General features: G+C 45.5%; 1 protein-coding gene across 3 annotated transcripts in view; it reads left to right on the top strand.

Annotated features, from left to right (window-relative positions):
- ITGB2 (integrin subunit beta 2) overlaps positions 1-21,053 on the top strand; it is a 49,563-nt gene extending 28,510 nt beyond the window's left edge. For 2 of the 3 annotated variants that reach the window (XM_049875014.1, XM_049875015.1), the window contains 6 exons: positions 731-918; positions 1,779-2,023; positions 3,297-3,516; positions 3,938-4,140; positions 20,068-20,234; positions 20,537-21,053. In XM_049875014.1, coding sequence (XP_049730971.1) covers positions 731-918; positions 1,779-2,023; positions 3,297-3,516; positions 3,938-4,140; positions 20,068-20,234; positions 20,537-20,599 — 1,086 coding nt within the window. In that variant the 3' untranslated portion in view covers positions 20,600-21,053. Of the gene's footprint in view, positions 1-730; positions 919-1,778; positions 2,024-3,296; positions 3,517-3,937; positions 4,141-12,996; positions 13,159-20,067; positions 20,235-20,536 lie in introns of those variants that run through there. The other variant, XM_049875016.1, reaches the window with a different exon arrangement.
- The last annotated feature ends 310 nt before the right edge of the window (positions 21,054-21,363 follow it).

The raw sequence follows: 21,363 nt of genomic DNA, 5'->3' as shown, positions 1-21,363 counted from the left end.
GTAGAACTGTGCTCCACAGGGTTTTCAATAGTTGATTCTTCAGAAATAAATCACTGAGCCTTTCTTCCAAAGTGCCTCTGGGTGGACTGGAGCCTCCAGCCTTTCAGTTCAGCTGAGCACGTTAACTGTTTGCACCACCCTGGGACACCTATACTGGATTTACAGTATGCTGAAGTCATTTTAAAATCCCTTTTAATTTATGTATAATGGAAAATATTATAAAGTTACATTCCATCCCCACTCCCCCCCCCCCGGAAAAAAAAAATCTTAATATAACCCTGCAGAGGACCTTGGTGCTGGGCAAGCTGGCTGCCATTGTCTTGGCATCCCAGATTCCGAGGTTTCAGCTCTCATTCCCTTTTCTGTCTCTCATCTCACATCCCCTGTATCTACAGAAACCTGGCATGTTTCTCGTTATTCCCCATCCCCCCCTCCCCCTACCCGCCCCCTCCCAGGACCCTCAGTACCTGCAGAAATCTGGCTGGTGTGTTTCCTGTTATTCCGTATCCCTCCCCACTAGCCTTCCCCTTCCCGGGACCTCTGCATATGGTGCTCCCTCCATGCCCAAGCTCATCCTGACCCAGCCGGGCTGTGGTGTCCTGGCCCAGTCCCTGCGCCCCGCCAGCCGGGCTACCAGACTGGACAGAGGGAACTGGATGGGAATACCCCCACAGCTGACCAGGAAGGGTCTGGTGGCCTCAACTGAGCCCTGCATCCTCCCCGCCTGCAGGTCACCTTCCAGGTGAAGGTCACGGCTACAGAGTGTATCCAGGAGCAGTCATTTGTGATCCGGGCCCTGGGCTTCACGGACACGGTGACAGTGCGCGTGCACCCCCAGTGCAAGTGCAACTGCCATGATGCCAGCTCTGACCGCAGCCACTGTGGCAACAAGGGCGTCGTGCAGTGTGGCATCTGCAGGTGAGGGAGGTGGAGGCGGGCCATGCTGTCCCAGGTCTCCTGCCACCGGGGAGGGTGGAAGGCCCCAGGCAGGCAGAGGACCCTGAGCCACCAGGGACTTATCTCAGGAGGGTACAAGGGGCAAGGAAAGAAGGCTGGGGAGGCCTGTGTCTCTGCCGGGCACCTGGCCCTTGAGCAGGTCACCTCCTTTCCCCTGCCCCATAGCCTCTAAGGGTCCTCCTCTCTCTGGCCTCTGGGGCCCCCGAGCCATCAGGCTGGTAGCCAGTACTGCATGGCCAGAGAGCTTCCAGGACAGGCGACCGCTCCAGGCAGCCCAGGACCTCTAGGCCACCCACCGCTGGACTTGTCCACTCTAATCCCCCACCACCAGATGCAGTCAGGTGTGGGCATCACAACGTGGAGGGTAGGGGTCTTGTCCAGTGAACAGTTTAGGAGGCAGTCAGCTGGGTGCTCTTCTGATGGATGCAAGCCTACCCACCTAGTCATCTCACCAATGCAGGTGACAGAGGCTGTAATGAGGGCCAGGAGTGTGTGGTCAGCAGCCAGGGGACAGGCAGAAAACAAGCTGCAGGAAAGCAGGGATGTGGGGAAAGGGCCAGCACCTCAGAGCTGAGCGCACAAGTCAGTGCCAGACCTGCCATGTTCTGTGCTACATTCACACGTCGGCCCGCTAGTCAGAGGTGGAACCATGCTTTCCCGTGTCTGGGCCTTGCATGCTTAGCACATAGCAAGCGCTCAGTGGACGACTGAGGGAGAAGCAAACACAGGCGTAGCAGCAGAAGTTCTCAACCATGTTAGGGAGGAGCGGCTCCCCAGCATTGTAGGGAGCACCCCTGACCACAGAGTCCCTCTCGTCCCAGGTGCGACCCCGGCTACATTGGGAAGACCTGTGAATGCCAGACGCAAGGCCGCAGCAGCCAGGAGCTAGAGGGGAACTGCCGAAAGGACAACAGCTCAGTTGTGTGCTCAGGGCTGGGTGACTGCTTCTGTGGAGAGTGCATCTGCCACAGGGCCGATGACCCCAAGAAGCACATCTATGGGCCCTACTGCGAGTGTGACAACTTCAACTGTGAGCGCTACGATGGCCAGATCTGCGGTGGCGAGAGTGAGCCCACAGCCCAAGGGTCGTCCCCCACAGTCCCAGGGGCACTGCTTATGGGCGCTGCAGAGCTGCCTTCTGCCTTTCGCAGAACAAACGTTGTCGTGGTAGAGGGAGCTTTTCTAGTCCATTTGCACTGGGAGATAGTGGGTGGGAGCAGAAAGAGGGGATGTTGGAGACTGTATGAGCCTCCTATTGCTCCTGTAACAAGTACCACAAAGTGGGTGGCTTAAAACAACATGAATTCGTCCTTTCACAGTTCCGGAGGCCAGAAGTCCTAAATCAAGATATTGCAGGGTTGGTTCCTTCTCAAGGTTCTTCCTTGCCTCTTCCAGCTTCTGGTGGTTTCCTATAATCCTTGGCTTGTAGATCCATCACTCCAATCTCTGCCTCCGTCTTCACATGCCATCTTCCTTCTGTCTCCTTGTCTGTGTCTCTCTCCTCTTTTATGAGGACACCACTCATTCTGGGTTAGGACCCACCCTCCTCCAGTATGACCTCATGTTCACTTAATTGATAACATTTCATAGACCCTATTTGCAAACAAGGTCATCTTCACTGATAGGGGTTAGGACTTGAACATACATTTTGGGGGACACTATTCGATCCGTAACAGAGACGGACAGACACACAGGCAGGCCAGTGTGAGTCTGGCTCGGCCACTCAGCAGTAGTAGGACTGTGGTTGACTCTCCTCTCTCCCAGCCTCCACTCTGATCTGTGAGGGCCAGGAGTCCTCATGGCAAGGGATCCCACAAAGTCTGCACCATGGGGGATCGGGGAGGGTAGTTGTTAACCTGAGTGATATCAACAGTCACACACCCCCGTGGGGTAAGGGCAGACAAGGTGGCCCCATGCACACGTGCCCGGGAGGAGACCCAGGCTGGTCAAGGGTGGCCTGGATGACAAGGTGGTAAGTGGCTGAACTGCTGGTGGGCAGTGGGGCCTGGTGGGTGGTCTCAGTGCCCTGTGGCTGCTGGCCCAGCTCCAGGTGCTGTGGGGGAATGGAAGAAGGGAGTCAGAGCCTGAAGACAGGGCAGCAAGAGGAAGCGAGCCGTGCAGGTCCCACCCTTGGTCCCCACTGGCACCTTTGTGATAACACTGGGGAACGTGGGCATTGATAAAAGGTGGGTGGGACACTGGGGCGGGACGTGGTGCAGGGGAAGGGGTATTTTGGAGGGGCTGAGGGGTTGTGGGGGGATAGCAGAGGGGCGGGGCGTGGCAGAGGAATGGCTGGTCTGGCTTCGAAGGGGCTGAGGCTAGCCTCTGCTCTCTTGCAGCGAGGGGGAGCTGTGACTGTGGCAAATGCCAATGCAAACAGGGGTTTGAAGGCTCGGCCTGCCAGTGCCCTAAGTCCACCGAAAGCTGCCTGAACGTGCGGCGAGTTGAGTGCAGTGGGCGCGGGCGATGCCGCTGCAACGTGTGTGAGTGTGACCCCGGCTACCAGCCACCCCTGTGTGAGGAGTGCCCAGGCTGCCCCATGCCCTGCAGCCACTATGTGTGAGTATGGGGGCGATGGTGGGGGGACTGCCCTATGGGAGCCAAGATGCCCACCTCCACGCACAGAGCCGCCCCACGGCTGGGTCCCTTCATCCAAGGCCAGGCATTGCAGGTGCTCTGCCTGAGAACACCAGCCCCCACACCTGCACACACCCTCTTGTACACTTATGTGCACCCGCACACTTTCACACACCCATGCACCTTCTCAAACACCAGAGCACACACATGCACACAACTGTTTGCATGCCCTTCTCGTTCTGCACACACTTTGCATACCTGTGCGCTTTCTTGCACACTCGTGCAGACCTGCACGCACCAACACATCAACACATTCTCATACTCACTGACCCTCTGGCACACCCCAGGGGTGCCTGAACACACTCTTACACACCCGTGCTAACCAGCCTCCTCCTGCCTGTAGCTCCTGTGCCGAGTGCCTGAAATTCCAAAAGGGCCCCTTTGGAAAGAACTGCAGCGAGGCGTGCCCGGGAATGGAGCTGAAATACGGCTCCTTCCTGAACCGGCCTTGCAAAGAACGAGATTCAGAGGGCTGCTGGATTACTTACATGCTGATCCGGCGTGATGGAAAAGACCACTACCACATCCAGGTGGAGGAAACACGAGGTGAGTCTGCATCGCAGGGGCGGGAGCAGGCTTTGTGCCAGCGACCAGGCAAGGCTGCTGCAACTGAGCCTTTCTTCCAAGTGGATGCCTAGGACAGCGGGGTTGAGCTGCATCGTGGGGCAGGACCCTGATGTAGTGCTCACTGCAGCACCACCAAGCCTGACCCTCCCACCCCACAGCCAAGGAGGTGGGCTTACAGTGGCAGGCCAGGGGCTGGTCCACAGACTTGCCGTGCCAGGATCACCACATGGCTTTTTGCAAATCCAGTCTGGCCTCAGCCCTGGACCAGGTCCAGGGCCTGAGAGGGGCTCAGGTGGGGCACTGTCCAAAGAGTTTTTGGTCTGATGATCCACTCAGCTCCAGTTCCAGACCAGGTACAGCGACAGCTGTGGCTATGGAAAGGACACCTGTCTCCATGGGTCACAGTTCAAGGGGCCAAGGGATTCTCAGTCAGCAAGGAAGGAAGCAAATGACCACAGTAGTGTCAGAGGGAGGCTAGCGTCACAGGGGAGGCCAAGGAGGCAATGGGGGGAGCCAAGGTCCTCAAGGTCAAAGGGCAAAGGTCTCTGGGAGGAGGGGATGATTCCATTTGAGACGCAAGGGTAAGTGTCCAGGCCAGGGCACCTACAGCCCCAGGGCCAAGATACAAGGCTAGGAGGAGGCTGAGTAGCCAGTGCAAGTGACTGAGGGTAGGTGGTGTGTGTCGGGAATGCCTTAGTTGTCTAGCGCTGCTACAACATAAGTACCACAAGTAGGTGGATTTAACAAACAGAAATTTATTCTCTCACAATTCAGGAGGCTAGAATTCCAAATTCAGGGCACCAGCTCTAGGGGAAGGCTTTCTCTGTCAGCTCTGGGGGAAGATCCTTGTCTCCTTTCAACATCTGTGGGTCCAAACTTCCTCAGAGATCTCCATGTGTCTTGGCATCATCTTCCCCTGGGTCTAGGATGTTCTCAGTGCAAGGACCCTGATCTGTCCTGGCTCTTCTTTCTTGGTAGTATTCGGGACCCTCTGTCTCTGCTTGCTTCTATATCCTTTTATCTCTTGTAAGATAAAAAGTGTGTCTCAAGTAAAGATGTGACTTGAGTAAAGGTAAAGGTGTGACTTTGGTAAGGACGTGACTTGAATCACAACCTCTTGGAAGGTGGTGACTCAAGATACACCCCACCGTAATCCTGTCTCCGTAACATTTAGAGGTTAGGATTTACAGCACATCACAAAATGGAGGATAATTACATCGGATCACAAAAATGGAGGACAACCACTCTTGTAGAGTGAAACTCTCAGGCTCTGCTAAAGTAAAACAAAGAGATTTATTGAAAGCATAAGAAACATTTGAATGGGGAGAAGTTAGCACACACAGAATGAAGACCAATGAATCCAAGGGGCGGGTGTTTCACAAGGATAGATACGGCATGGCATCAGGAATCTCCCAGCGAGATTCTGATTGGCTGACCTTCCCCAGACTTTCCTGGACTTGCCCAGGCTTGTCCAAGCCTTCCCCAGGCTTGTCCAAGCCTTCCCAGGCATAGCCCCATTGTCTGTTTGTTCCACCCATCTATATGCATATGTTTGGGAAGACAGCAAAGTTACATTCTCAGGAATGCAGAAGTAGGAGCTTGTAACAACATAAAGTCAGGCCTGCTCCTAGGTCAGCCACCTAAATATGCCAGGCACCTCTCTTCTGAAGCTCTTATTCATTCCCTCCTTTGATCAAGAATTTCTGAGATATTCTTTGATCACATTATCAACCACCATTTTGGAGAGAGCGTTTTCTTCTGCATGGACTTGGATTTATATTTCCCAGTAGGATAGCATTTTTATAATATGTTTGAAGAAAGAGAGCTTTATTTTGTTGCTGTCTTTCACAGGCTCTTACAGATGGCTGCTTACTATGGTAAGTCTGTAAGACCCCAGACACTATTTAAAATAGCTGTGCACCATCTAAAATCTTCACCATGCCATAGCTGGAGCCTCTACTTCTGTGGTGTTAACCTTGGAATGAAATACAGAGTGGGCAGTGTTAAGGAATAACCTGGCTTTAAAGGGGCTCGTTTAAGGAGTGAGTTCAAGTCCGTCTGAAATATGAGTACACAATTCTCTTTATAGGTATCAAATTGCTGTTCTGAGTACTCAGACAACTTATGACAACATTTGATTAGTAGACCAGTAAATAATATGGATCGTATCCATGATCCAGCACCTTTAGGTAACCAGGTAAAGATCCCAAGCAAAGGTGAATCAGACATAAGGATTACAGAAGCCAGCTTGTCTTTTGGCATATCTGCTTAAGGTCTTAAAGCATGGAATGAAACTACGGGGAATCCAAGGAAAAGAGGTGACGGTTAGGGCATCGACAAATAACTCTAGTAAAACAACAGAGTGATTAGCAAAATAGCAACTAAAAGGTTAAACTGACAATAAGTATTTCTCTTATTTGCATGGAAAAAGAATAGTATGAGCATGGGGAATAATACCAACAATGTGTGTATACATATATATAGATATATACATATATAATACAGCAACCAGCATAGGGATAACAATGAACATGAAAACAGCAAATGTATTGATAGTCCACATGGAAAGTTCTTACCAGTCAATAACCCCAAGTTGCCATTGTAAAGCAGCCTCAAAAGAAATAAGGATTTTAACAAAGTCTAATGATCTCAGGGGCTTGCATTTGACAGAATGGGTGAAAGGTCTTCTTCCGTGATCTTGGGAAGGCTGTCCACTTCAGGCGCAGTCATCTGCTTCTGCCCACTAGGGTGTTTCAGCTTCAATTTTAAGTTTCCAGGTGATTGGCAAGTCCAAACAAGTGCTTTAGTTCTCTTAAGCGGTGACAAATGTATTCAAGGTTTAACACCTTCCTTAGTTCAGCTGCATATGGATTGGTGATGAGGGAAAGTTTGGTCCATTCCAGGAGGGTTCTAATGAGTCTTCTCCAATATACATAATCTTTTGGAGTGAAATCAAGCAGGCCTAGAGAGCTTAGTTTCCATTTATCAAAGGCCTCTGTAGTCTGTAAAAAATCATCTTTATAATATTGGATTAAAGATAGACACTACTTACTGGTTGGCATTTTCACAAGACAATCTAAAGTCCAGGTGGCCTAAGGCATGAGACCTCCTGAATGACCAAAAGCAGAAGAAAAGCATTCAGTTAAGTTTTTTTTTTAATACATGAGGATGCCCTTTATCACCACTCTTATTCAACATTGTGCTGGAAGTCCTAGCCAGAGCAATTAGGCTAGATAAAGAAATAAAGGGCATCCAGATTGGCAAGAAAGAAGCGAAAGTATCTCTATTTGCAGATGACATGATCTTATACACAGAAAACCCTAAGGAATCCCCCAGAAAACTACTGAAACTAATAGAAGAGTTCGGCAGAGTATCGGGATACAAGATAAACATACAAAAATCAGTCAGATTCCTCTACACCAACAAAAAGAATATCGAAGAGGAAATCATCAAATCAATGCCATTTACAGTAGCCCCCAAGAAGATAAAATACTTAGGAATAAATCTTACCAGAGCTGTAAAAGACTTATACAAAGAAAACTACAGTACACTTCTGCAAGAAACCAAAAGAGACTTACATAACTGGAAGAACATACCTTGCTCATGGATAGGAAGACTTAACATTATAAAAATGTCTATTCTACCCAAAGCGATCTGTACATTCAATGAAATTCCAGTCCAAGCCCCAAGGACATTCTTTAATGAGATGGAGAAACAAACCACCAACTTCATATGGAAGGGAAAGAGGCCCCGGATAAATAAGGCATTCCTGAAAAAGAAGAACAAAGTGGGAGGCCTTACTTTAGCTGATTTTAGAACCTGTTATACCGCCACAGTAGTGAAAACAGCCTGGTACTGGTACAACAACAGACACATGGACCAATGGAACCGAATTGAGAATCCAGACATAAATCCATCTACATATGAGCAGTTGATATTTGACAAAGGCCCCAATACAGTTAAATGGGGAAAAGACAGTCTTTTTAACAAATGGTGCTGGCATAACTGGATATCCATCTGCAAAAAAAATGAAACAAGACCCATACCTCACTCCATGCACAAAAACTAACTCAAAATGGATCAAAGACCTAAATATAAAATCTAAAACGATAAAGATCATGGAAGGAAAAATAGGGACAACATTAGGAGCCCTAATACATGGCATAAACAGTATAGAAAACATTATAAAGAATGTAGAAGAAAAACTAGATAACTGGGAGCTCCTAAAAATCAAACACTTATGCTCATCCAAAGACTTCACCAAAAGAGTAAAAAGACTACCTACAGAATGGGAAAAAGTTTTTAGCTATGACATTTCTGATCAGTGCCTGATCTCTAAAATCTACATGATACTGCAAAAACTCAATTGCAAAAAGACAACCCAATTAAAAAATGGGCAAAAGATATGAATAGACACTTCACTAAAGAAGACATTCAGGCAGCTAACAGATATATGAGGAAATGTTCATGATCATTAGCCGTTAGAGAAATGCAGATCAAAACTGCAATGAGATTTCATCTCACTCCAACAAGACTGGCATTAGTCCAAAAAACACAAAATAATAAATGTTGGAGAGATTCTGGAGAAACTGAAACACTTATACGCTGCTGGTGGGAATGTAAAATGGTACAAGCACTTTGGAAATCGATTTGGCACTTCCTTTCAAAAGTTAGAAATAGAACTACCATACGATCCAGCAATCCCACTCCTTGGAATACACCCTAGAGAAATAAGGGCCTTTACACAAACAGATATATGCACACCCATGTTTATTGCAGCTCTGTTTACAATAGCAAAAAGATCGAAGCAACCGAGGTGCCCATCAACAGAAGGATAGATAAATAAATTATGGTATATTCACGCAATGGAATACTATGCATCGATAAAGAACAGTGAGGCATCTGTGAAACATTTCATAACATGGAGGAACCTGGAAGGCATTATGCTGAGTGAAATTAGTCAGTTGCAAAAGGACAAATATTGCATAAGACCACTATTATAAGAACTTGAGAAATAGTTTAAACTGAGAAGAAAACATTCTTTTGTGATTACAAGAGGGGGGTGGGAGGGAGGGTTTGAGACGGGAATTGACTAATTAGACAGTAGATGAGAACTACTTTAGGTGAAGGGAAAGACAGCACACAATACAGGGGAGGTCAGCACAATTGGACTAAATCAAAAGCAAAGAAGTTTCCTGAATAAACTGAATGCTTCGAAGGCCAGCGTAGCAGGGACAGTGGTCTGGGGACCATGGTTTCAGGGGACATCTACGTCAATTAGCATAATAAAGTCTATTAAGAAAACATTCCACACCCCACTTTGAAGAGTGGCATCTGGGGTCTTAAACGCTAGCAAGCAGCCATCTAAGATGCATCAATTGGTCTCAACCCACCTGGATCAAAGGAGAATGAAGAACACGAAGGATACAAGGTGATTACCAGCCCAAGAGACAGAAAGGGCCACATGAACCAGAGACTACATCATCCTGAGGCCAGAAGAACTAGATGGTGCCCAGCTACAACCGGTGACTGCCCTGACAGGGAACACAAGGGAAAACCCCTGAGGGAGCAGGAGAGCAGTGGGATGCAGACCCCAAATTCTCACAAAAAGACCAGACTTAATGGTCTGACTGAGACTAGAAGGACCCCGGTGGTCATGGCCCCCAGACCTTCTGTTGGTCCAGGACAGGAACCATTTCCAAAGCCAGCTCTTCAGATATGGATTGCACTGGGCGATGGGTTGGAGAGGGATGCTGGTGAGGAGTGAGCTTCTTGAATTAGGTGGACACGTGAGACTATGTTGGCATCTCCTGTCTGGACGGGAGATGAGAGGGTGGAGGGTAAAGGTTAGAAGCTGGCAAAATGGACACGAAAAGAGAGAGTGGAGGGAGGGAGCGGGCTGTCTCATTAGGGGGAGAGTAATTGGGAGTGTGTAGCAAGGTGTATATGGGTTTTTGTCTGAGAGACTGACTTGATTTGTAAACTTTCACTTAAAGCGCAACAAAAAGTATATAAAAAAAGGCATGAGTAGCAAAATAATACAGGATGGACCCCTCCCATTGGAGGTCTTAATCTATTTAAAACATACTAAGTGTTCTTCCCAAGGGCAAACTGCTCCTCCTTGATTTACCCACCAACAGTAGTGGGTCACTTTCTCAGAAGCTGAAGTGGAGGCTAAGACAAAATGGAGTCCAAGCTAGACCTTGTATCGGCTATTGTAGTTAGGCCAAGTGCCTCAGTTTTAGGGTGGCCTCACACATTCCCTTCTTCTGATCATGAATTCTCATACAGATTCCTTGCTTCTGTGATTTTAAATTAGGGTAAGTGCAGGACAAGGCCACATTGGAAGAACTATTTGGTTTTCCAAAATGCTGACTGAAGGTGTGAGGTTGATCTCCTCTGAGAACCTGGTTTCTTCAAGACACATACTTTCCTGCATAGCAAGAGGGGTGACGGTCTGATTACAGACATTAGACATGTGTTTCATACAACATCGTCTTAGGACCTATTAAAATAATTACTAATTTACCCTTGACATAGCTCCCAGACTGATCTTTGGGGTCTGTTTCCTGAAACAGGCTGAATTCTTCAAAAAAAGCACAACGACCAGAGCAAAATGGCCTCACTAGTTTATCTGGACCACTGTTTGCCTCAAAACTGGCTTCACAAACCAGTTTTTTCTCATAGCTCAAGGTTCAAAGGGACACCCAAAGGCAATGGCCTGTGTGGGTTACCCCAACTTCCAGAAATCTGGATACAGGAGAATTACAACACTTTTGTCATTCCCTCTTTTTGATCATGAACCTGCAGTAGAATCTTTGATCAAAACATTCAGCAATGGTAGTTGGGCACCACGCAGCGAACTAGGAGGTGGAACAGAAACAGTAATAATAATGTTAGGCAAATTGTCTGAAATAACCAATAGAGCCATGACCCTAAAGTCTTTGAACCAAGGAAACAAATCCCACGAGATGTTTGTTTATACGTAAGTAGTGTCAGTAATACTGGGAGTGTCAGGAATTGCTTTTTATGTGCCTCAGCCCCAACTACATTCTGCAAAACCTCAGATTTTGTATTAATATAAACACAGCAGCATTTTTTTTTTAAGGCACAAACTGTTCCTTGGGAGACTAACAGGAAATCTAATGCTATTCTATTTTGTAAAACCATAGTGCGAGCTTCAGACACTTCTCTGGTTATGATACTTACAACTTTGCTAAGTTTACCAACAGGAACTTCTAATTTTAAAGTTATAATGTCTAAACCCAGTAGTTAGATAATATAGGAGAAAGGAGGAAGTTGGTTTCTTATGTCCAGAGAGTAGGGCCTTAAAACATCAGCAATACTCCCACATAAAACCCATAGTATTTTTTTTAATTCTTTAGTCCACTCAGTCCTATGTTCTGTTCCATGTGATTCTGGGTCAGCCAGTTTGTGAACCTGTCGGCTTTTACGTAAGAGCTTGGAAATTTTGATTCAGTCTACTAGTATTCACATTCAAAATATCACAGTTCTTTTCCTGAGTCCAGTATAGGCCATCTTTTTGTTGAGATATTTTGGTCAGATTTTTAGCAAATCAGCAAGGTAAAAACTTATCTGCAAATGACAAAATTTAATATGGCTATGATTAATTTATTAAAAAATACTCTTAAAGGTGAAAAACCTGTTAGAAATCAATTATAAAAGTAATGCAAAGTCAGTTAAAAATTTTAGACAAAATATCTCTAAATATAATGATTAACCTTATTTTCAAAGAGCTTCAGATATAATCTTGAGACATGATACCACATGGTCAGGATATACCAAGAATACACCAAGATTGTCAAGTCTCTAAATATCCGAATGGTAATAAAAACACCATGGGTAAGCGACATGAATTCCTCAGTTAAAACATCAGCTTTGATATTAGATTCAAAAGAAATAAAGCTGTGACCAAGTTAGCAATTAAAAAATAATAAAAATTTGACATAATATTATGCATTTGTTGTGTAATATTAAGCAGAAACGTAAGAGAAAACACTAACCTATAAATTTTAACCCAAAGGGAATCAGGCACTTCTCTTGATTTTGACAACATGTTCCATGTAATTCATAACATCTTAAATAAACCTTTTTAGCATTTTTTCCTTTATAAAAAATTTTCTGTGGCTTTCCATGAAGTTTCAAAGTCGTCAGGAGTTTATTATAGGTCTCTGAGGAACAATACTTGAGTCATTTAATCAAAGATCTTAAAGGTAAAAACTAATCTTTTTCAAAGCCATGTAGCTTGATTTTGATTCGTGAATTTATTCTAATGAGGTAGTGAACCTTGCCTTCGAGGTAAATTGCACGAAGAAAAAATTAACCCTTCAACTCAGTAATCAAAGAAAATTTTTTATTTTAACAATGAGAAACTCAATTCTTTGTTTTGTATGCTATTTAACATTGAAGCTCCTAAAATTCTCATAAATTGAACCACTAAACTTTAGCAAGACATGAGACTTTTGATAATGTCAAATGAATTACTTTTTAATAAACCTTTTAAACGTTGTCTTTGTTGCGTATCTCTTATAATACATCCCTTTAAATGGTAAAATGAACACCCTCATTAGCAGATCTATAGATATATAGATATGTAACTCCTTTCTCTGTGGCATAAAAAACAAAAGTATATAAACTTAAATTATGATGTATATCTATTAACTCAATTTAATATCAGTAAGTTACTGAAAGATCTTGGACATTATTTTAAGCCTGTACACCACAAAACATAATTATTGTCGAAATAAGTTTGTTTAAATATTCTGTCTTTATTCAATTTTACTATTAACCGTATTTTCCTCAATCTAATTTTAGCCCTTACAGATTTTATCAACTGGTTTTGGAAACCACAAAGTCTGTGCTCAACACCAATTCATTGATACAGATATAAACTTAAGCCTCTGGCTGGGGTGGAAGCATTGCCCCGGGCCATTTCAGGTGTGTCTAATTGTGATTTCTATCTTTTGGCTTCTTAGAATTCATCTACAATAGGGAAAACTCGTTTACATCTTTTTTACGGTGGGGATCCAACCAATTTCTTATAATCATAGTAAGGTAGCATCATTCTTATTTTCTTTTGTCTAGAAAGATCTTCAACTTAGTTGGAAGGGGTCTTTCAAAAGCTTCCCTGGAGCAATACGCCCTCAGAGGCTGGAACCCAAGAAGGACTGATCCTGCCCCCCTCCCTATTTTTGGCTCATGATTAGAGATAAAAATTAGTCACCCCAAATTCATTTACATATGTTTAGGTTGGCTTAGGTATTTTAAAAACAAAAGATGACTCAGTCTTTCCCTTTTATTATTTGCTTGGTAAGCAGTTTTTCTTTCTCTTTTTCACAACCTTTTATCTACCCAGTAAATGTCAAAGCTGTTTATCAATTTTGTAAATGAATTCTTTAGTTCTTGGTTAGCCCTCTTTTTACCTCTAGGTTCCTCCCTTATCCCACTCCGGAACTAATAATTTTACTTTAAGACAAAATTATTCCTTTTCCTTAAATAAACTGTATTTCATATAATATCTAGGTTAAATAACTTAGAAAGGTTTTACTTTTAAGATTAACATAGTACAGAACATAAAAATCTTTGTCAGAATGAATTTACTTTCATTAATTCCCGGAAATATTCAGACTATTAAATTTATATAAATTCTTGTTTGTCATTAAACTGACCAGAATAAAGTTTTTTTTTTTTTGAAGGAAGAGTATAATCTATTTTAATAATATCATCTGGAGGTAGAAAATTATTATATTTTCATAACCTATGTCTTGCATTCTTTGTAGAATCCTTTGGAGAAGCAATTTAGAATAAATTGTCTCCTTTTAAGGCCTTAGTGAATCAATAAAAACAAATCATTCACCTTTTTTTTTTTAAGTGCACTTTTCAAATAGATCAATTTATATTAAGTTTTTCAAAGTAGCTACTGAAAGTCTAAATCATAAGACAGACACAAGACACAGTTTTTCTTGGTTGAGGAAAGATCTGAGGTTTTAAGACAGCCTTATAAGAAACAGGAATTGTCAGCCATGGCCTCCAACCTGCAGCCATGGCCTCCAATCTGACACAAGACAGAAGCTCAGATGCAACACTCTAGACCAGAAGCAAGCTCTCAGAACAAAACAAGACAAAAACCACATAAACTCACTTCTGCCTGTGAGGCTGGCTCAAGAACAGGTTATACCATTCCACACAAAACAAGTATATGTGGTGCTAGTTTTTTATAGCGTATGTAGCAATTTTTGGTAAGATTGACTTCATTCCAATGGAAAAACCAGGTTTTAGATAAAACTTATTAACTTGCCAGAGTCTCAGATGGAGGACTTTCAGACCCTCTGACAAACCCAAGCACCAAACAAGAGTTCCCCAAAGTGAAAAGAAAAGACAACACAAATAGGAGCTCATTTTCCCAAAGTGGAAAAAAAAAAAAAAAAAAGCAGACAGGAACTCATTTTCCCAAAGCAATCACTGAAATTCCAAATTACTTCTGGGATATTCAGCTTAGACTGTTTTTAAATATGAACCCCAAACCAGCATCCTGGTGGGAAGTAGGGGAATCCAGACTCATTTATCAAAGACGTTAAGCTCTAAGGTTCAAGGTTTTGGTTTCCTTCTTTTTGAACTTAATTCGTTCTGCTGGCTAGAGACCCAGTCTCTTATTTCAGACTTTCAATATACTAGTTCCTTCTATTGGAAAATACTTTAAAGCAGCTACTGATAATTTTAATTTTAACATTGTAATTCTTAATTGAGAAACATATCATAAAGCAGGTCAGGAGTTGCCGCCTCCCCCTGCAAATTGGCATCAACTAATTTTTTTTTATTTTATTTTCTAGCAAGACTTGGTGAGCCCACCCTAAGGTGTAATTACAAATTTTTGAATTTGAAAGGGAAGCATTACTTTTGGTTTCTCAGAGACAAGACAAAGTCCTAGCAATGGACTGCCACAGAATGAGGCTCCTCAAAAGACTATGACATCCTTTGTAACATCCTTCATCAAGCCACTGTGTGCACCAAAATCCAGGTCAACATAAAAAGACAAGCAGAAACAGAAGTAAAAACACAGGGCCAACAAAAAAAACCCCAAAGAGCTGAAAGGCATTTCAGCAGGAGTATAAGAAGGTAAGGGTGGATAAAGGGGCGTAACCATAGCAGGAGCAGAAAGAAGACAGGGATCAGAGACAGGGTCAGAGGCAGGAGCAGAAGAAATGGCCAAAGAAGTTTCAGACCTCTGACATGGCAATTTCTTAATTTATACGGACTTTTTAGAAACAGCGCCTTGTAAGGACACAAATTTACTGTCCTGATGCCTTTTAGAGGTTTTTAAATACCAATCAAAAACAGAAAACTGATAATAAATCTCCCAGAGAGACATCTATACAACAAAGTGGAGGCTCAATATTCAAGAGGGCTTACCTTCACAACCCTGAGATTTCGTGGAGACAGATTGAGCACAAGGGGCTCGAGCTGACGCCAGGGCTCCGGTTCTCAACAATCTCGAGGTTTGCTGAAAATAACACACCTTCGAAATTCTGTCGATTGTGCCAAAATGTTGTAGAGTGAAACTCTCAGACTCTGCTAAAGTAAAACAAAGAGACTTATTGAAAGCATAAGTTTCTATTTGTCTTTTTACGTTGACCTGAATTTTAGTGCACAAATTGGCTTGATGAAGGATGTTACAAAGGATCTCATAGACTTTTGAGCAGGCCCATTCTGTGGCAGTGCCTTGCTAGAACGGGGAGATGTCAGCTCACACAGAGCGAAAACCAACGAATCCAAGGGGGGCTGTTACACGAGGATAGATATAGGGTGAAATCAGAAATCTTCCAGCAGGATTCCGATTGATTGACCCTCCTTGGACTTTCCCGGGCTTGCCCATGTTTGCCTAGGCATATCCACATTGTCTGTTGGTTCCACCAGAGGCCCAGGTCCAAATGCATATGAGTGAGAAGTCAAAGTTACATTCTCAGGAATGCAGAAGCACGAGATTGTAACAAAATGGGGTCAGGCCTGCTCCAACACCAGCCACCCTAAATATGCCAGGCACCTAGTTCTGAAGCTCTTATTCACCACACAAAACTGGAAATCATGGCTAGCCAAGTTGACACATATTTTTGAGTGACACAATTCAATCCATAATATTCCACCCTTAAAAAAAAAAATTTTTTTTTTCAAAAATTCATGTCCTTGCCATATGTAAAACATATTTACCCCATCACATCATCCAAAAAGTCTTAAATTAACTCCAAGTCCAAAAATATCATCTTCTGAATCATATTCCATCCTGGGGCAAAATTCCTCTTCATCTGTGAACCTGTGAAATCTAGAATACAAGTTATCTGTTTCCAAAGTACAATGGTGGAAGAGGCACAAGGTAGACATTTCCATCACAAATGGGAGAAATTGGAAAGAAAGAAGGGATAACAGGTACCAAGCAAGTCCAAAACTCAGCACAAAAGCTATATTAGGTCTCAAGGCTTGAAAATGATCCTCTGTTCTCTGAGATCATCTGGGCAATGATCCTGCCTTCCAGATTCTGTGTGCTGGCCACATTTTCTGGATTCTGGGTGGAGACTTCTTGGCCCTGGGCTTCAGCTCCACCTTCCAGGCCCACTGGGATGTCAACTTGAATCCTTCGGCTTTGGGTGGCCCCCTTCTCCTAGCCCATCTGAGTGGCAACTCTACACACTCAGCACAGGCAGGCCCCGTTCTTCTGCCCCTTGGGCATGGCAGCCCCACCCTCTCTGCTTTGGGCAGCATCCTTGTCCTTCTGAAACATCTTAATGAAAGCCCCACACTCCAGAACCAAGGTGGTGAAGATACCACTCTTTGAAACCTAGGAGGCTGTGGTCCCACACTTTGAGATCCAGGAGACCATGGCCCCACCCCTTGAAACCCCAGAGGCCATGACACCACCCTTTGAGACTGAGGCAGCTCTACTTTCTGCATCCTTCCAACAGTTCTGCTGATCTCTGAGCTGCTCCAGGGACAGTTCTGTTCTTTTCTTGGAGAACAGATTACCTCCTTTGGTCTGTTTCCTGCCTGTAGAATTCCACAGGCAGACAGCTTTCTTTCCTTTCATTCTTTCTTTGTCCCCTTCAGTCTAAGCTGATGGGTTTTCTGCTATGATAGTTGGTTAGATCCATCAGTCACAGGCTTAATCTCTTTAACAAAAGTTTGTGTAGCCACACCTTCAGTGAACATCCCAGGACATGTGTCATTAGTTTGTACACAGAATTTTCCAAGTCGTTAAGTTCTGTTTTCATTTCGCACAGTTCATTTTTAAGTCCATCTCTTTCCTTTTGCATTTTACTATAAGCAGCAAGGAAAAACCGTGGGGCTTCTCTAAGATTTTGCTTAGAAATCTCACCAGCCAGATATCCAAGCTCATCACTTACAAGTTCTACTTTCCACCAAACCTTTGAACAGGGTTCAGACAAGTTCTTTGCCACTGTGTAAAAAGCTTTTCTCTTCCTCCATCATTCAATCACATGTTGTCGTAGTCATCTACTGTTGCTATAACAGAAATACCACAAGCAGATGGCTTTAACAAAGAGAAATTTATTCTCTCACCGTCTAGTAGGCTACAAGTCCAAATTCAGTGCATCAGCTCCAGGGGAAAGCTTTCTCTCTCTGTCTGTTCTGGAGGAAGGTCCTTGTCATCAGTCTTCCCTTGATCTGGGAGCATCTCAGCGCAGGAACCTCAGGTCCAAAGGATGCACTCTGCTCCCAGCACTGCTTTCTTAGTGGTATGATGTCCCATGTCTCTCTGCTCTCTTCTCTCTTTTATATCTCAAAAGAGATTGGCTTAAAACACTACCTAATCTTGTAGACCTCATCAATATAACTGCCACTAATGCATCTTATTACACCATAGTGGTAGTGTTTACAACACACGGGGAAATCACATCAGATGATAAAATGGTAGACAATAGCACAAGACTGGCAATCGTGACCTAGCCAAGTTGACAGATTTTTGGGGGGGACACAATTCAACCCATGATACATGTTCATCATTTTCTTTTAAAACCTCACCAGGAGGATACTTAACGTTCATATTTCTAGAAAAATTCTGTTGTTGATGCCGTATGTATTCTTCAAGATGATAGAGACCTTCCCCATAGCTCTCCTCACTTCCTCATGAGCCCTCACCAGAATTGCCTTTGATGTGCTTAATTCTACCAGCAGTGTCTTCAAGGCAATTTAGGCTTTTACTATGAAGCACCTTAAAACTCCTCCAGCCTCTACCCATTACCCAATTCCAAAACTGCTTCCACATTTTAGGTATCAGTGATAGCAGCCCCGCATTCTCGGTACCAAAGTCACTATCTGGGTCCTTGAGCGTTCTGGAGGGAGTGGGTGTACAAGTTTCTTTCCAAAGGTACCCAGGAGCCATGGAAGGGTTGAAGAATAGCAGCAGCCTGTCTGAGTTGTGTTTTCAAAGCTGGCCTGGTAGATGAGTGGAGAAGGACTGCTGGGTAGTGTGGGCACAGGAGACTTGGGAGCCTCCACACAGCCCAGACCCTGATGGAGCCAGAGTCAAGGCCAGGGCCAGGATGGACTCTTAGAGGGCTGCAGGCACAGAGCACAGGAGCAGAGCCCACCTTTGGATGGAGCAAAGAGTTAGGGGGTGGGAGGGATGGATGGCAGGCCCAGGGTTCCTGAGGGCCTGCACATGGGCTTGGGAGGGGCAAGGCAGTCAGGTCAGACTAGGAGAGGCATTTTGGGTTACTGGAGACCCTGGTACTTAGAGTAAGCAGGCACATGAGGGGATGGGCTTAGTCCTAGCAATTCTAGACCTGTGGACCCCAGGAAGTGTGCTGAGCACAGATTCTCAGTACCCTACCCACCGTACCCCATTCCCACCCAGCAGGACTGATGGGGCAAGAGCACCAGCTGGAGAGGCACAGGGACCCCGTGACCACACAGGCATAGGGACAGAGACTGCAGCCTTTCAGGACTAAGGTCCAGCAGAACATGCCCCTCCACCCCCAAGCCCGCAATGGGGACCCCGAGGCAGGCAGTGGGAGCAGGCCTCTCTGAGCATGGAGGCGGGCCTCACTGGCGCATCCACAGGGCACAGACTGGCCTGTGAGGCTGACGACTCTCTCCAGGTTACTTTGATGGGCAGAGGTGGTTCAAACCTGGTTTTGCACAGCTTTGGCCAACTTACCTAACTTCTGGCAGGAGCACTGGACTGTGGAGAAGCCCACAAACATGCTGGTGCCTAGGGCCAGGTAGATGGGGGCTTTCACCAAGTGGCAGTGCCTCTGCACGTGGGCCACGGATGGCAGATGCATCCTGCAGCCCAGAGCCCTGCACTTAGGCCAAGGTTAGGCACAGCCACTGCAGGCACCAGGGGCCGGGCCCCAAACCAGCTCACCTCCTCCCCGCAGCTCCTCACCTGCCAGAGCTCAGGTCATTGCTTCCTACTACTCACTCTCTCGGGAACATCTTCCCGGGGGGTGCACAAGCTCCAGGAGAAACCACACAAGTCACCATCCCTAACATCCGCTACAGGCTGTGTTGGGGCCCCCAGTTGCCATTGCCTCCCCCAGTGTTAACAGGCACTTGTAGATGTTGGTGGTCAGGCTCTTCCAGGGGGGTGGTGGTCTCATCCAGGTGCTGCATGGTCACCTGGTTACCTTGTGAGGGACTTGCCCTTCTAGGCCCTGCCCTCTTCATCTATGACAAGGGAGTGTGCCAACAGCCTATAGATTTGAAATCACAGGGCCTGGCCTTCTCCCCACTTTGCCCCCTTCCTAGTGACTGCGACATTGACACAGGGCAGGGGAGACACACCCTGCCCCTGGAGAGCACGGGAGTACAGGCACACATGGGTTTGGGGAAACTGAGGAACTAACACCATGGTGAGCGTGTGCTTCCCCACAGAGTGCGTGGAGGGGCCCAATGTGGCCGCCATCGTGGGGGGCACAGTGGCAGGCATTGTGCTGATCGGCATCCTTCTGCTGGTCATCTGGAAGGCCCTGACCCACCTGAGCGACCTCAGGGAGTACAAGCGATTTGAGAAGGAAAAGCTCAAGTCCCAGTGGAACAACGTGAGTAGCTGTCCCTCAGGGGCCTGTACTAGGGGGACGAGGGGTGACAGAAGTGCAGAGAAGAAACTATACCTCCTGTGCTTTCAACTGTCTCCCTCCAGAAGGTGTGGACATTGGCCACGCGCCCTGCTGGCAACACCTTCTTTGGCTACTTGGTTAGGACCCTCGGGAAAGTCACCCCTGCTTCTAGCCCCTTCCTCAAAACAATATCTTTGATATTGACCTGAGGCCTCCAAGGGGAAATGTCAACTCCCCAAAAGCTTCCCCTGTACTAACCAGTCTGCGCTCACCTTTTTCACTAGGATAACCCCCTTTTCAAGAGCGCCACCACCACGGTCATGAACCCCAAGTTTGCCGAGAGTTAGGGAGCACTTGGAGAAGACCATGACCGTCGGAAACCACCAGATGGGACCAGCCTCACACCAGGTCTCTCACCCAGCACAGCCACCAAGCCCCACCTCGTGGGACACGGCTTCCAGCTCTCGACAATCTCATCAATTAACCAAAACTTCTGTTTTTTTTTTTTTTTTTCTGCCCTCAAAATTATAGATATAGCCAAGTTTTTATATGGACTCATCAACAGGGACAGCCTCCCCTTGATGATCTGTACAGCTCTTTTTGATGGAGACTTGAAAAAGGAATCACTTAAGTCCTCTAATATTAGATAACGTGTTTTCCAGTTAGGGTCAGGGGCTTGATAAAAGTGCAAATTTATTTATATTTAAAACTTATAAATGCATGAAACTCCATTCCATTCATTATGCTGTTAACCATCATGTGTAAAGAAAAGAAATAAACCTTTCGTGAGGTGTCCTAGGAGCTGGGCTCTGTCACTGTCATGCCTCCCCAAAGGGAAGACACCAGGACATAGCAAGGCTTTTGTCCCCCCTGCTGTTCCTTGCACTCACTGTGGGTGCATCCTGGCTCATGGGCAGTCGGGCAGCATGCCATTGTCCTGATTGTCCTTTCTCCTTCCTTACCCATTGGCCCGTGCATACCTGTTCAGGTTTACATGGCCTCTCTCTGAGCCCCAATTCCCAGCCCCTGAACCGAATCCTAAGCAGCTTTCCAGAAGCCAAGTGGCTGCCCTGCACAAGGTCTGCCTGAGCAGGGAAGGGAGCTGGGAAAC

Source organism: Elephas maximus, chromosome 2, assembly GCF_024166365.1.
Source record: "Elephas maximus indicus isolate mEleMax1 chromosome 2, mEleMax1 primary haplotype, whole genome shotgun sequence".
NCBI lineage: Eukaryota > Metazoa > Chordata > Mammalia > Proboscidea > Elephantidae > Elephas > Elephas maximus.
Note: the sequence above shows the minus strand (reverse complement) of the source record. Positions and strands in the feature narration are given on the sequence as shown.